Source organism: Sceloporus occidentalis, unplaced genomic scaffold, assembly GCF_023333645.1.
Source record: "Sceloporus occidentalis isolate IW3139 unplaced genomic scaffold, rSceOcc1.0.p SCAF_5, whole genome shotgun sequence".
NCBI classification, from domain to species: domain Eukaryota; kingdom Metazoa; phylum Chordata; class Lepidosauria; order Squamata; family Phrynosomatidae; genus Sceloporus; species Sceloporus occidentalis.
Window position 1 is genome coordinate 7,330,377 of NW_028316985.1, and position 16,917 is coordinate 7,347,293.

Genomic DNA, 16,917 nt, shown 5'->3' on the forward strand with positions numbered 1-16,917 from the left:
ATGGTGTCCATTTAAAACATTCTTTTAAAAATGGCTTCATCCCTACATTCTTCCTCACTCTAGGAATGAGGAAGCCATATATATATATATATATATATATATATATATATATATATATATATATGAATGACACTTTAAAAAAAGATTACACCATTTCTCCCAATTCTAGGCCTAGCTAGGCCTTGGTGGCATAGAATCCACACCGAGAGACTACACTACCCACAATGCACAGGGCGGGCGGTGGGCGGGGCGAAGCGTGCGTCACAAGAGCCAGACTACGTTTCCCAGGGTGCTCCGCGACACCGGGCGGTGGGAGGGGGCGCGTGAGTGTGTGGAGCAAGAAGGGCTTGAAGGGTGGAAGCGGCCCCAAGAGGAGGAGGAAGAGGAGGAGGAGGATGGGAGGTGAGTGAGTGAAGGCAGGGCCAGGACCCTCTCTCTGCTCCGGACAAAGGGGCTCCAGTGGCTCCAGGCAGACCCTCAGCTCTCCTTGGAAGAGAAAGAAAGGGTGTGTGTTTGGGGGGAATACTTAATACCTGAATAGTAACATACTGTACATACATATGTATGTTTGTGTTTGTGTGTGTGTGTGTGTGTGTGTATATATATATATATATATATATATATCTGATGAATTGGAGCAAAGAGAAGGAAAAAAGAAGAAGAAGAAAGGCACCTTTTTAAAGCTGGCACAAAAACTAGGCTAAAATCAATGCCAGCTTTTAAAGATGCCTTTCTCCTTCCTTCCTTCCTTCCTTCCTTCCTTCCTTCCTTCCTTCCCTCCCTTCCTTCCAATTCATCTGACACACACACAAACGCATATAGAGCTATTTAGATCTATATCTATCTCTAAAAGTTATCATTTAGGCGTTCAATATTAGCCTGTTTTTTATGCCAGCTTTGAAAGGTGCCTTTCTTTCTTCTTTCTTTTCCTCCAGTTCTTCTCTGTCTCACACACATAGATGTTAATAGAAAAGAAAGGCACCTTTAAGAGGCTGGGATTTATGCTATTTACTTCATCCAAGAAAAAGAGATGATGTTTGTTGGGGGGATATTTCATAGCTGTGTGTGTGTTTGTGTGTTTGTGTGTTTAGGTATTAAAGACTCCCCCCCAACAAAGATCATCTCTTTTTCTTGGATGAAGTTAATGACATAAATCTCAGCCTCTTTTCTCAATCTCTCTTTTCCTTTTCCCAAGTTCTTCTCTTAGTGAACCAGGATTTCTTTTTTAAAAAATAATAATTTAATACTATTTTTTCACTATTATTAATACAAACATTGTTTAAATTTTAATAATAACATTGTAATTTTTTAAATATTTCATATTTAGATATTAAATACCACCCCTTTTTATAAAAGAGAGAGATAAAATGCAGGGCTGTAGTCCTTCTGGGGATCCTTTCAGTCCTCTGCAGTGAACCTTTCACTCCGCTGATGGTGAGCTTATCTATCTATCTATCTATCTATCTATCTATCTATCTATCTATCTATCCTTTTCAGCTTCTTGTTGTTGTTGTGTGCCTTCATTTCCGACTCATGGCAAGCCTATCATGGGGTTTTTCTTGGCAGGTTTGCCAGTGCCATCCTCTGAGGGCGAGAGAGTGTGACTTGCCCAGGGTCACCCAGTCTGTTTACATGACCAAGTCGGGATTCGAACCCTGGTCTCAACATTTTTGGTTCCATAGTCTTATATAGAAAAGAACCCAAGGATGGGAGTCATGACAGCGCCTTTGCAGTTTAAAACAGAATAGTACAGACCTATGGATCTTTACTGAGAAAGAAGTCCTTCAGTGAGACTTACTCCGAAAAGAGCGCACAAGATTACAGTTTGGAGTGGTAGTTATAGATGGTTTTTTAAAAAGTGTATTTCAACTACATGCCTGACATTCATCCTTCTGAAAGGGTTATGCTTTTGCAGAGGTGGATTTTGCTGCCTTTTAAAGACATTTTCATTGACAGCCGACTCCTGGCTGATGAAACGATTCAGGGGAAAACAAGACGCACAGATCTGAATGGGCTTTTTGTCCCGTCCTGTTGAAGATCCCTGCCCTCAGATGGTATCAGTCAAAGGAAGGATTGTTTCCGCAGCCCCTGTGAGCAGCTGCATACAACAATGCTCTTGTCCCAATAAAACTATCTAGCGCATAAAACCAATGGCGGTGTGGCCCTTTCTGAACTGCAGTTGTAAGGAGAGAAAAGCATTGGTAACAAATGGGCTGTTTCTTTTTCCTTGTCTGTGTGTCCTGAAAAAAAGCAAATATTCTGATCATGTTCCCTTCCCTTTCTTCTTCCTCTTCTCCTTCTCCTTCTCTTTCTTGAGCGAGTGACTTTAATAAAGCAACACAACTGCCTTGCTTTCAGACAGAACCTGGATCCTAGTAGGATACCATAAAACTCAAATAGATTTAATAAAATGCTGGGTGTAGGCATCAATATTATAAACAAGGTGGATGCGGGTGTGTATTTGCATGCATTCATATGAGTGGATTGTCTGGAAGCTTGGATTGAACGTCAGTCTGAGAATGTTTTTCTGACACTTTGGATAATTGCTAAATGATAATATTATACCTCCTAAACTTTGGACAGGCAGAGTGTATGATCAAATATGGCCACATGGTGGAAATCTATTATCAAATATGGTGAGTCCTTAGTATCTGCTGGCATTTGGTTCCTGGATCATCCTTGGATATCAGAATCTGTGGATGTTCAAGTCGCATTTAATACAGTGGATAGTAAAATGTGTATCTTATCTAAAATGGCAAAATCAAGATTTGCTTTTTGGAATTTATATATTTTTGGAACATTTCTTTAAAGCTGTGGATGCTTGAATCTGCAGATAAAGAATCCATGGATACAGAGGGCCGACTGTATGCAACTACGAGCCAGTGTGATGTAGTGTCTTCAGTGTTGGAAAGCAGTCCAGGAAACCAGGGTTTGAATCCTCATTCCGCCATGGTAACCCATTGGGTGGCCTTGGGCACATCATAGGAAAGCAGCAACAAACTTCCCCTGAAGAAACTTTGCTAAAATTGTAGGATAGGGTCCCCTCAACTTGAAGCAACATAACGACAACAAGAAATCCCACAAACTGTGTTAGTTCTAAATGAAAATGCAGAGAAATCGCTAGGCTCACTTGCCTTTGAGTGTTGCTTTCCCAATTTGTTTTTCTTAATCAAGATGGCTAAGTCATTTCTTGGACTTAGAACAAACCTGATTGACTTGTGACAGCTTCTGTTCGCATCATTTGTGTCTTCCCTCCCAGTTGTTTTATTTTTAAACTTAGCAACTAAGGTGCCCTGGGGACACCGTTGTGCAAAAGATACTTGTTAAGGCAGCATTTTTCTGAAGGAACACTATTAACTCTGTGTAGCAAGTCTCTTTCCACATGGCAATATATTATTTTAGAGCTGGGAGGAAAGTTGCCAATAAAACTGCTGTCATATATTTTTATGTGACAATAAAATTTACTAAAATAAGTAGAGCTTACTTCCAGGGACAGGTGCTTTGACCTGGGATGCTGATTTTAAAATAGGTTCTGCTGAGATTGGTGAGAAGGATTGCCAGGCTTACTTACTAATTTTGTGATGGCTTTCATATGCAAGAGGCACTCTGTGAGAACTACTAGCACATGGGTGCACTTTTCAGTGTTATATGTGATTGTGATTCTGCCCAAAATATTGCTGCAGTTTGATCTGCATTCTGCTTTGTGACTGAAAAAGATTGAACGGGAGAAGTTTGACTTTAGCCCTTTATTTTTGAGTATGAACTTCGGAAATCTTCAGTGGTGGACAGAGTTCTCCCATAGCCATAGGACAGCTGCCACAGCTGTGTCCATCATCATGCTAACACCACTCTTTCTCCTCACTTGCTCACCCCACTCTTTCATCTAACTCTTGCCACCTTGGTAGAATTCAAAAAGACATAGCTGTATTAGTCTGAAAAATCTGTATGCAGAGGGAACTTGTGGCACCATTGAGACTAGCTGAAAGAGAGAAGATGGTAGCATGACCTTTCGTAGACTTGAGCTGATTTCCTCTCTGTGGCCCAACGCATCTGAGAAAATAGACTCAAGTCTATGAAAGCTCATGTTTCTAACTTCTCTCTTTCAGTTAGTGTCAAAGGTACAGACAGAAGAAAAATCAACTCATTTGAGATGTGGTGCTGGAGAAGAGTGCTTAGGATACCGTGGACAGCCAAAAAGACAATCAGATGGGTCCTGGAACAAATCAAGCAAGAGATCTCATAGAGGCCAAGATGATAAAATTGAGAGTGATGTACTTTGGCCATATAATGAGAAGGCATGGAGCACTGGAAAAGACAATAATGTTAGGAAAGGTAGAGGGCAGAAGAAGGAAAGGTAGACCACATGCCAGATGGATTGACTCAACCAAAGATATGGACATGGGATTGCAAGAACTAAGCAGAGAAGTGGAAGATAGGGGTGCTTGGAGGTGTCTCATCCACAGGGTTGTCATGAGTTTGGGTTGACTCAGAGGCAGATAACAACAACAAAAGTGCTACAAAAGCCCTTTTCCTGCCACATTGTTCACTTTCCCTTTTCTCCACCTGCCTTACATCATAGCACCGCCGCTGTTGTCTCCCTGCCCTCTGTATGCTTAGGAGTCCTCAGAACCAGGCTCTGTGGGTCTGATGTCCTTGGAGATGACATGTGCTTAGTAGCAGCAAAATCTCAGTAGGTAAAGAATGGCTTACCTTGCCACCTGAGGCAGCTCCTTCACTCTGCTTGATAGACAGGCCATCCCTGCAAAAATTCATGAGAAGCATCAGTGTCAAACTGCCTTAATTCTGCAGTGCAGCAGCCACCTCCTCATTTTCAAGTGTTGTTTTAGTTAGTTATTACATTTTTATCATACCAAGAAACTCAGATCCCAAATCACACTTTTACAAAACCCTACCTGTAGGTTAGAACCTGAAAGAAGGGTTGTCCAAAATCACCTATTCAGATTCATAGTTGAGTGGGAAATTGAACATGGATCTCCCTGGTGAAAACACACACATTTCCTATATATCGGCCTAAGTATCCTAAAGGCACCAGATCCCATCTGATCTTGGAAACTAAGCAGGGTCAGCCCTGCTTAGTACTTGGATGAGAGATCATCAAGGAATACCAGGTGTTGTAGGCTCTATTTCAGAGAAAGGAAATGGCAAAACCACCTCCTTGCCTAAGAAAACCCTTTGAAATTCAGGGGATCACCATAAGTCAACAGGCAGCTTGAAGCACATGCGTACACACACACACACACACAGAATTAGGGTTGTGTGAATTGGCTCAGGTTTGAAGGACTGTTCCCATCCCCAATGAACCAACTGATCATCCTGTTTTAATATGTGTTCACTAATGTATCTAGCATTGCCTTGCTTGCTGAATTTATTTGGTTCAGATAAGTCTGTTTCAATTTCTCCCAACCCAGTATCTTCCAGATGTCTTGGAGTATAACTTCTCCAGATACTATGGCATTTGGGAACATTGATAAGTTTCTTTTGTAACCTGTATTGTGCTGTATCTTATTTTGTTGTAAACCGCCGTGATCATAGGAATGGCGGTATATAAATTTCATTTCATTTCATTTCATTTCATTTCATTTGAAAAGAAAATGGCATTCGCCATGAACTTTGCATATCCTAATCATTTGTGGTATTTCTTTAGCACTTTCTTGTCATGTGTTACTGTCTTATGCATCCTACGGGACGGATGAGCAGTGTAACTGAAAATAATTTTGATTTAATGCTCACATTTTCCTGGTTGAGGAAGAGGATTAAAGATTTAGAGAAGCACATATATACAGGCTTACTTTTTGAAGTGTTCAGAACTTTTAATAACTGCATGAATTTTCATGGCTTGGATCCCACCTCTGAGCTTGGGTTAGATGTGGAAGTTAAGTCTTTGACTCTAGAAGAAACTAGGTAGAACTAGTAGTAGTCTGTTTTAAGAAACAGTTAACATTCCTCGCAATGCACAGAAATCTTTATGATGTGCATAGAAACTTTAATCACTGTTGAATCTCTCACAAATGCAGTTAAATTTAGTTATTGTCTTCTCTCTCCTTACACCACTGCCTTTCACAGTAGTTTGGCCTGTGCAAGTGGCTTTTGGGCATAGTACAGGACAATATTTGAAGATACACAGATCTACTAGTCCTTGATGTGGTGGATTAACTTTACCAGGCAATCTAGCAGTGGCACCATTGGTATTTAGATTTTTCCCAAAGCTTGATACATTATTCCAGACCTGATGCTGAACATTTCACCCTTGAATAAAGTGGCTGCCTTTAAAGTACTGTAAGGGTGATTCCTTCTATTTTGTTCAGAGAGATGATAATGGGTTTTATTCATGGATTTGAAAATCTGATGCATGATGTTCTTGAGGTACTCCAGGGTCATTGACTTAACCTTTTACTTTCTGCATAAGTCACTGTTCTTAAGCTTTCTGGTTTCCATTCCTTCTAATGGCACACAAATACTAGCTTGTTTCTTTCCTATGGGTCTTTCCCCATTCTAAATATAATAAAATTGTCCTTGTAAGCCTTTCCTTCCTTTATGAGTGTGCTAACTGTGACTTCTTTTCTCTCTCTCACCCTTTATTCTTTGCACCAACTCCTCTTCGTTCTGTAATAATACGGTAAGCTCTTAGTGCTTGCGCCCTTTATCTGCGCTTAACTCTTCTTAACCACCTGCAGCTTTGCAGATGCTACTGGGGTGAGCACTCTTTTTAATTGCTTCCATAAGCTCCAGACCCGATTCCAGCTTTCTCTTGCATCTTCTTCACTCTTACTTTCTTCTTAAGAACTCTTGCAAACTTAGATAATCCATAAAATGGTCATGCTCTGGAGGCACTTTGATATCCTGATGTACATAAGAAGATAGAAAGTTGCATTATACAACAGTACAGTTAACTGGCAGCATTGGTTCTCCAGGGTTTCAGGCATGATGTTTTCCTAGCCCTGCTTGGAATATCCTTGAAAAACCCCTTCCAAGTAATAACCAGGCCCACAACTGCTTAGCTGGGGAGGTCAGACAAGACTGGATGTGTGCAGAGTATTGTAATATGGTGATACCTATATTTCTTAATGTATACAGTATATGTTGCCATTATTACTAAAGCTTCTATGTATGTACAGTATTTTTAAATACATTCATTTTTATTTCTGTGAATTTACATGTATATAATTTGCAAGAGAGGAGGTTGAGAAGAATCTGTCACTCACAGTTTGCTTCTGATGATGGTAAACCAAAAGATAAATATGGGTTTTTGTTATAGGTCTTACAGACCATGACACGGATAAATATAAATATTTTTAGAAAAACATTTGGTTCTTTAATACAGTGGGCCTCTGATATCTACTGGAGTTTGGTTCCTGGACACCCCCCCTCCCCATTCAAAGATATAGCCATGTTAGTCTGTGGAATCAATATGTAGAGAGATCTTGTAGCACCTTTGAGACTAACTGAATGTAAGAAGTTGGCAGCATGAGCTTTTATAGACTTTAGTCTACTTCCTCAGATGCATTTGGTGGAGTGGAAGCCAGGGACGGACATATATGCTACCAGTATATGAGAATGTCAGTTTTGAATTGAATGACAAAATCAAAGTTCGTTTTTTTGAAGTTATAACTTTTTGGAATATTTTCAGGCCATGGATGGTTGAATCTGTGGATAAAGAATCCGTTGATAGGACCTATTGTAGTTCTTTTCCACTGCTAATTACAAGCCTCCCTCCAATTCTTAGATATTTGAATTGCTACTCTGGTGTTGAACCTCTTATTTGCCCTAGATATAATGAACCCTTGGTATCAGCTGGAGGGCCAACTGTACAAATGTGCCAGCTTATAAATACATAGGGGAATAAACCCTCTCTGCACCCACACATGCTCCCTCGATATAGGATCAGCAGGCATGCCAGTTACAACAAGCAAGCTTCCAGGCATATCTGAATTTAGCATTTTGACCAAATCATCTGAATGGAAGAAGTTTTCCTATAGACTTTGGGATGACATACAAAGGGGTCCATGGTCTGCTCCAGAATGGGGATGCATGATGAAACCTGCTCACTTTTCCCCTGATCAAACAAATAACCCAGTCATGGGGCACTTAGGACACTATTCTTGTAGGGTACCAGGTAGCCCAGAATTCTTTAGAGCTTCCAAAAACAGATCCAGCTGTAAAATCTGTCTGAGCAGCTCCAAAGCAACATTCACACTCTGGTGTTGCCATCTTGGAATGGCATACTGAAGTACCAAAGTTACCCACAAGTTCATTGCTACAGGTAATATAGGCTGTGGTTTTATGCTGATGTGATGTTAAATTGTGGCTTTAGGGTTCTGAGAACAAGCCCCATCTAGCCTTAACTATGTTTTACTGAGAAAGTCCATTTCAGACACGGCGCATGAAGGCTTATTGAAACAAAACACATTTAATTTGACAGAAAAAAGGAAATGAGTATGGACCTGACAGTAGGGTCTAAGGCTGCATCTAGACTGCAGAACTGATGCAGTTTGACACCGCTCATACCAACGAAGTTCTGGGATTTGTAGTTTTGTGAGATATTTTTTCTTTGTCACAGAGCTCTGCTGCCAGAACAAACTACAAGTCCCAGGGTTCTATAGAATGGGGCTATGATACTTAATGCAGTGTCAAACTGCATTAATTCTACAGTGTGGCAGAAGCCTAAGAGGGGTATTCTGTTGACTTGTTGCCATGACAGAAAAGGTGTAGTATTTTATTGTGTAATACTTGAAAGCATCCTTTTAAAACAATAAACACAAAAGATGAACCATATAATTATATATAACCTTGTCTTTATCTTCTTGTGTCTGAGGGTAAATACTTTTAACTGGTGGGGTTGCCAAGCTATTTATTCCAAAGGAAAGATTGTTTGGCCTGACTGGTTTTCGTACATGCATATTCCAGATCTCCCAAGCCCTGCCTCCATTTGATTCATGATGTGTTGTATAAAGGTGTGGAAATATTAGCTGGTATTGCAGGCATATTATTTACATAGGTCAAATTAATGTACTGTATGCAAAACAAGTATATTAATATTATTTTTTCTATTTTTTGCTTTGCTTGTGCTGAAAGGCATATTTTATTAATCAGAATTATATAGGAAGGGATGGTCTTATGGTACCATGTTGAGTTGCATGGATAATGGAAGAGCTGGTTCATTTTGCGGCAAAAATGAACCACCTTTGAGAGAAAATGACTAGCTGTTGAATAGATAGGAAGGCTTAAGTGTCATGGTAAGAATCAGTGGTAGCTGGTGGCTTCTGTGTCTAAGCCTGCTTGACCTAGGGCTTTTCTACACTGGTGAGAAACCTCATATTCACCCTGCAGTGGCTGCGACTCGGCCACACAATGTTCTTCAGGTTTCAGACGCAATGTGAAACATTTCTCCAAAAACTTGGAGAAAAAAAGAATTGCCTTTTACCCTGAATTCTGGAAAAAGCAGAGCAGCAGTGATGACATGGGTCAGATGGCTGGAAATACTCCTCACTATAGTGCATGTGATCATTGTAGGACCACCATATTCTTCTGGATTACTCCGATCTTGCTCAGAGAGTGTGCTGTTATCGGAGTTACTGCTGACTGGGAAACTGCACTGTGACTATGAGGTGAGCATAGTGTTTCTGAACAGTGCAGAACGGTCTTTGTCAGCCAGCAGAAGGTTGAGAAGTAGTCACATCGTCAGTTCTGACTCTCAGATCTCTCCTCCCTTCTTCTCTTGTTAATAGCAATTGAGACATTATGATGGATAACCGTTTTGCCACTGCTCTGGTCATCGCCTGCGTGCTCAGCCTTATGTCCACTATCTACTTGGCAGCCTCGATAGGCACAGACTTCTGGTTTGAGTACCGCAACCCATTCCCTCCTGAAAATAACAGTGAAAGTAAGGCCACTTGGGATGAACTCTTTGGGGAGAGCGCAGATGAAAACTCCTATACGGATGCTCTCTTTCGATGGAATGGCACCATCGGGCTGTGGCGGAGGTGTATCACAATGTCTGAGAACTCTTACTGGTACAACTCACCAGGTAAACCCATTCAAAATATGTTATCAGAATGTATCTTTCTTTGAATTCCATCCTGTTAGACTAGAGGTGGGAAAGCATGCCTCCCTCAGGGACATGTGACCTGCTCAGGACCCCTAAGGGTTATAGGAGACAGTTTTACCACTTCCTTTCCCTGGGAATTTTAAGCCTGAGTGACCCAGAAGACCTGGGAGTGGGGGCAGCAGGGGAGCAGCCTTCCAAGACCCTGGAAGAGTTGCCTAGCTCTGCATTAGACATTGCTGATCTCATGAACAGGGACCCATTTACACTACATAGAGATAGTGCTATATTCCACTTCAACCACCATGGCTGCATCATGTAGGATCCTGGAGTTTGCAGTCTGGTGAGGGGCTAGATCTCTCTGGCAGAAAATTTTAAATATCCTTTCTTGACTGTCAGTCCTAGGATTTCATGAGATGTTATCACAGCATTTAAGTGGAATCATACTGCTATAATTCTGCAGTGTAAATGAGTCCCTGATCTCCCATTTTAAAAACAACATAAAAGCAGCTGGGAAAAGGGGGATTGGCAGCATTCTAATCTTAATCCAATTTTCTTTCTCAAAATAGAGTACACCTTTCCTTTGTTTGCTGTTAGACTTGCTAGGAAAGAGCTAGTGTTGTGCCCCTGCTTTTCCCCCTTCCTCCTCATCAGAAGTTCTAAAATAGTTTAAAAACAAGCAGAATTTAACGGCTAGGAGATCTGTATTTCATCTCCTGCATCCTATCTGTTTTGCTTCTGAGAGGCCAGCTGAATGTAAAACAAATTTTTAAAGAACAGTTGTGGGAATGGGTCCAATACAGGGCTTGGAAAAGCTAGTTTGGACAACTGGCCACACTCAATAGGGGATCCTTGTAATCTAAAACTTACCTTTTCTAAACACCGTCCTCAGGACCTGCACCGTACTTATTTGGAGCATGTTTCTAAATTGTTCTGTTAATTCTTAATTGTAAGACAGACAAATTGGCATGAGAGAAGACTACAGTTACATCTTCTAAGTGTGTGTCTCTCTTATTAAAACCTGTGTGTTTTCTCTGGACCATAATAACTATGTTGCCTGTAAGAAAAATGACAGTTTGAGAATAATTGTGCTAAATTACAACCTCAGAGGCCAGTTAACAGTTGTGTCTAAATAGTATAAGTGGTATTAGGTTACTTAAGGCCAGTGATGTAGACTCAAATCAATTGATTTGGATTCAGGTTAGACTCATGTCTCCTCAATGACTTGATCTGGATTCAACTCCACATAAATGATTCACTGACTTGACTCATAACTTGTATTTTTTTTTAGTTACTGACTTGATATTCCTGGGTTTGGAAGCCAGTGTTGGAAGTCTACTCCACAGCCTTTCTTCGCTGCAAATAGGAAGATAGGCTGGCCTGATCCTTCTAAAGTTCCTTTTACCTATGAACAAAACTTGCCCCAGAGCTTGGGATGCATGTGTTTCTCAGAGGGAAGAGGACAGCAAATGTGTTAGGCAATGGAGTGTATTGCATACTGCATAGCATGCTGCAGTTTGCTGTTGGATCCCAACACCAAAGGTCTGTGTTTCTCCAGCCCTCCTTCACCATCCCTCCAATGCTAAAGTTGCTAAAAATTCCACCTTGGCAGGTGTAAAAAGACTTTGTGAAAAGGAGCTTCTTTGTCAGAGTCTTGGGCCTGTTACAGACAGGTCAAAATAAAGCTGCTTCGAGTCACTTTGGAGGTATGGTATTTCAATGATGTATGAGTCCTAAGAGTCCAAAAGCCACACCAAAGCTGCACTCCAGTCCTTAGGACTGGAGCATGGCTTTGGTGTGGCTTTTGGACTCTTAGGACGCATGCATCATTGAAATACCATACCTCCAAAGTGACTAGAAGCAGCTTTATTTTGGCCTGTCTGTAACAGGCCTTGGTTAACTGAGATATGCCTGTACGCCTATAGCACTTTTCATCCTTAAGAAACCACAAGACTGTTTTTTGCTCAGGAGGGGAGATGGAGTACTATATACATACTATTGTAAATCTGTTATGGATACATGGAACATACCAGAAAAGCAAATCAGACCATAATACAACTTATTTCCTTTTTGTATTCTGGAAGGTGAGATGGTCAGAAAGTGTGTCAGTTTTTCCCTTTCGGATCAATTCATGGAAAAATACAAAGATCCTGGGAATCATAACAGTGGCACTGACTTGAATCGGACCTGTAAGTATTATTAATTTGTGTGTGTGTGGGGGGGGGGGGGAGAAGGCCTGTTGAATTCAATGAGATTTCATTGGATTGTGTATATAATTCTGTTCTTAGGGGAAAAGGCATTTTTAACAGAAGAGCATAATTCATTTTAATCTTTAAAAGTAGATGAGTGGCAGACATTGATGAAAGCTACCAAATTAGCCAATATGTTCTCATATTCTACATGTTCTTCCTGTGCACACATACAACATTGTCAGAGCTTGGAAATTTTACTTTTTGGTCTGTGACTTCCAGAATCTCCTCATCAGTAGCTACACTGGCTGGGGTATTCTGGGAGTTGTAGTCCAAAAATTAATTTCTCCAAGTTCTAAGTACACTCTTGTGTTTAGTGGCCTTATGTGCATAGCCTGAAGGAAATTTATACACTATATTAAATAATTATGTGCATTAAACAAAGTTTCTGTACACTGAACCTTCAGAGAGCAAAGTAGTCACTATCCTTGCTACTGTTGTGAACGATTTTGGAATATTTCGGATTTTGGAATTCCAGATAAGAGAGACACAACTTGTATTTCTGTCATGCTTAGCACAGTCCCAAAGGTCAGAGTTTGGGGATTCAGCAATCAATAAGCACCTAGAAATAGGCTGGACCATTCTTTCATCTCACTGGTACTGTGGCACAACCAGGTTGGAAGATTCCTTAAAGTTTAAACTAAACCTTCTAACTATGGTCATCTCTGTATTTGCTCTAGATCTTTGGCGCTTACAGTTCCTCCTGCCCTTTGTCAGCCTAGGACTCATGTGTTTTGGAGCTCTCATTGGGGTGTGTGCTTGTGCCTGTCGGAGTCTGTACCCTACCATTGCTACAGGAGTCCTTCACTTTCTTGCAGGTGAGTCTGCCTGGCAAGTATCGTCCAGTTGTGAAATGCTGGAACTTCTTAATCATGCAAGTCAGGAATTCAGATCTGTTATCTGATCACAGTGTATTGCTTTCTCCCTAGGTTTGTGCACTCTGGGTTCAGTTGGCTGCTATGTAGCTGGAATTGAGCTGCTCCATAAGAAATTACCCCCTCCGCGTGCCCAGGGTCAGTTTGGCTGGTCCTTCTGTCTGGCCTGTGTCTCTGCCCCATTGCAGTTTATGGCAGCTGCCCTTTTTATCTGGGCTGCACGGACAAACAGGAAGGAGTTCACCCTTTTGAAAGCATACCGCGTGGCATAGTGAGACCCTAATCTCATCCCAAATCTCTTATTTTCTATTTTAAGATTGTTTTTAGCCTCCATCTCTTCTTTTTTTTGTTAGCTGTTCATTAGTTCCACAGAATGCATGCCTCCTTGCCACTTGAAGTGAAACGGTTGGCAGGATTTAAAGTTGAAAAGACTTTACAAGCCACACTGCTAGCTTTTTCTTGACAGAAATCTGCACGGTTTTATTAAATTTATAGGTTTTTTAAAAAAATATGGGTATAATTTTGATGGCGTGTTTTGTTACTCCCAGTGTACAGCATTTCTTTTCATATTTAAACCTCATCTGCCACTTTTAGCCCAGAAAGAGAGGGGCTTAGATAAAAAGCTAATTTTGGCAGTAAATGTATTGTGAACCCTTTAAGAGATAAACCAATGCAATCTTTTTCATAAATGTAGCAATGGAACTTATATTGTGAAATACTTTTGTTCCCTCCATCTACTACTGTGTCCTCTTCAACCTTTCCTGGTGCGATTGTTGTAAACTTACTAATAGCCATGGGCTTTCTAAATCTTGTGAAATTATGTCAAAGTTGTTTCTCTCTCCCTTTGTTCATTGTAAGAGGAACACACTTCGCATGGTTTGATTTCCAGTTTGACTAATGTATGTCTGTATATAAATCTTGAATTTAAAAACCCTTTATTTATGCAATACATTACATTTTTGTATAAGTATTACATCACCTAGATGAAAACTTTTGTTAAAAAAAAATAAACCTGACCAAAAGGGTCATGAATTTTACTAGTTGTTTGTGACTTGTTAACAGAACATTAGAACCTTACTAGCTCAGAGAACAGGCCTGAGCTCTGATAAACAACTTAGCCAAAACCATTTATCATGGTCTAAGGCTATAAAACCAAAGTATTCACCTTGGAAGATCTATAAGAATTCATCCCAGATAATGAGAATATTGAAACAGTCAAAGAGTTCCCATACCTTGGTTCAAATATTGATCAGAACAGAGACTGCAGTCAAGAAATCAGAAGACTAGGATTGGGGAGTCCTGCTATGAAAGAACTGGACAAGATCGTAGTAAAATATAAATGCATAACTCTGAACACTAAAGTGGGGTTTATCCAAGCCATGGTATCTGCCGGCCTAAGAGGGAGTTCGCCAGGCAAGTCCAGCTCCATCAGGGCTAGCCTGGAAGAAGGAAGAGCCCTCCCTCCAATCCATCTGCCTTGGTCCAGGCCTTAGAGGGCGAGAAGAACCACTGGACCTCATCCCCTTTCCCTCCATCATTCCCTTCTCCTTTTGTTTCGTGTCTTTTAGATTGTAAGCCTGAGGGCAGGGAACTGTCTGATTAAAAATAATATTGTAAGCCGCCCTGAGAGCCATTAGGGCTGAAGGGCAGGATATAAATACCTAAATAAATAAATAAATAAATAAATTCCCTACTATCATGTATAGATGTGAGAGTTGGACAGTAAAAAAAGCCAATAAGAAGAAAATCAACTCATTTGAGAGGTGGTAGTGCAGAAGAGTACTGAGAATACTGTAGATGGCCAAGAAGACAGACAAGTGAGTTCCAGAACAGATCAAGCTTGAACTTTCTCTGGAAGCCAAGATTACTATTTTTTTTTTATAATAAATTTTTATTTCAATTTTAAAATTTACAGAATCCTTCTTTCAGTATCATACATTCTTATTTAGTCACAGTTCTTCCAACAGGTGAAAACATATAATAATACACATCAATCAAAACCATTTATAATAAAAAAGATACATCCCATCTCATTCAAGACTTCCTATGCCTTCCTTATACCGATTCATATCTATTTTTTCTTTTCAAGCCTACCTATTAACTTATCAAGTTAGATGTTTGACCTTCCATTGAAATTAAGTATCTTCCCATTTTAGAAACTTATGTATTTCCCCTTTTTAACTTTATCCTCTTTTTCGTGTAGAATTTTAAATTATAAAAGAGTTTTTATTTGTGTCTTGATGTTAATTTTCACTTAATATTTTTCCATAATAGTTAAAGTTACTGTGTTTTCCCATTTTTCTTTTAAACAGTTATATGTTTTTCCCCAATTTTCCATTATAGTTTCTTTTTTCTGTCGTTTATTTGTTGGGATAATATATCCATCTCCATCGTATCAAAAAGTTTTATTTGCCACTCCTCTATTTGTATATCTCTCTTAGCTTTCCAATATCTAGCATAAATTAATCTAGCTGCTGTTAACATATAGAAAATAATTCTATCATGTTTTTTCTCAGTTTCTTCATCTAACATACATAGCAATAGTACATCTGGTTTCTGTTCTGTTTTAGTACCCAATATTTCATTTATATTAGTATAGATCTTTTCCCAAAAGATCCAGGTCCACCATAGATGAAAGAAGGTGCCTTTCTCTTTTCCACATTTCCAACAGCTTACTAAGGGCCCAAACAGACAGGCCAAAATAAAGCTGCTTCGGGTCATTTGGAGGTATGCTGTTTAAATGACCCACATGTCTTAAGAAGGCAGAAGCTGTGCAAAAGCTGCACTCCACTCCTTAGAACTGGAGCATAGCTTTGGTGCGGCTTCCGGCCTTTTAGGAAGCATGCAGCATTTAAATAGCATACCTCCAAAGTCACCCGAAGCAGCTTTATTTTGGCCTGTCTGTTTGGGCCCTAAGGCCCTATACAGACAGCCAAAATAAAGCTGCTTCAAGTCACTTTGGAGGTATGGTGTTTCAATGATATATACATCCTAAGACTTTGGAAGCTGCACCAAAGCTGCACTCCAGTCCTTAGGACTGGAGCATGGCTTTGGTGCGGCTTCTGGACTCTTAGGACGCATGTATCATTGAAACACCATTCCTCCAAAGTGATTCGAAGCAGCTTTATTTTGGCCTGTCTGTTTGGGCCCTAAGGCGGGTTACAGACCGCCATTAAAGTACGCACTCAGTCCGTACTAGGGTTAGGAAGGTGCGGTGCTTCTGCACCCCCCTAACCCTAGTACGGACTGAGTCCGTACAAAATGGCGGCTCCCCTTCCACAAGGGGGCCGCCATGACGACGTCACGACCGCGCCGCCTCTATACGGGGTGGCGCGGACGTGACCGGTCCGCGCCAGGGCGCCTAGGGCGCCCTTTCCGCAGACCAGGAAGGAACTCCGTTTCGGAGCTCCTTCCTGGTTTGCGGCGCCGCTTTGCTTCGCTGGACGCAGCCTTCAGACGGCTGCGCCCAGCGAAGCAAGGGAGAAAGGGGCCAAGCGGCCCCTTTCTCCCCCTCCCCGCCGCCGCAGGGTGTCCTGGGGCTTGAAGCCCCAAGGACACCCCTTTTCAGGCTGCGGGGAAGGGGCCTTTTGCCGCTTCCCCGCAGCCCGAAAAGCGGCGGATCGGGGCCTCAGCGGCTGCCGCTCTACATGCTGAAGCCCCGATACAGCGGGGAAAGGGGCGGGTGCAGCCCGCCCCAAATGGGCGGTCTATAACCCGCCTCAGATTACTA

At 41.0% G+C, this 16,917-nt stretch overlaps 1 protein-coding gene across 3 annotated transcripts; it reads left to right on the forward strand.

Annotated features, from left to right (window-relative positions):
* The first annotated feature begins 316 nt into the window (after nucleotides 1-316).
* LOC149311627 (claudin domain-containing protein 1-like) lies at nucleotides 317-15,037 on the forward strand. Of its 3 annotated transcripts, none has more exons than XM_089526664.1 (5): nucleotides 317-402; nucleotides 9,747-10,045; nucleotides 12,148-12,252; nucleotides 12,993-13,130; nucleotides 13,979-15,037. In XM_089526664.1, the coding sequence occupies exons 2-5, from the start codon at nucleotides 9,760-9,762 to the stop codon at nucleotides 14,083-14,085; spliced, it is 636 nt and encodes a 211-aa protein (XP_089382790.1). In that variant the 5' UTR covers nucleotides 317-402; nucleotides 9,747-9,759; the 3' UTR covers nucleotides 14,086-15,037. The 3 variants fall into 3 exon arrangements, with proteins under 3 accessions (XP_089382790.1, XP_089382788.1, XP_089382789.1); XM_089526662.1 differs by having other exon boundaries at nucleotides 13,242-14,070; XM_089526663.1 differs by lacking the exon at nucleotides 317-402 and adding an exon at nucleotides 409-505 and having other exon boundaries at nucleotides 13,242-14,070.
* The last annotated feature ends 1,880 nt before the right edge of the window (nucleotides 15,038-16,917 follow it).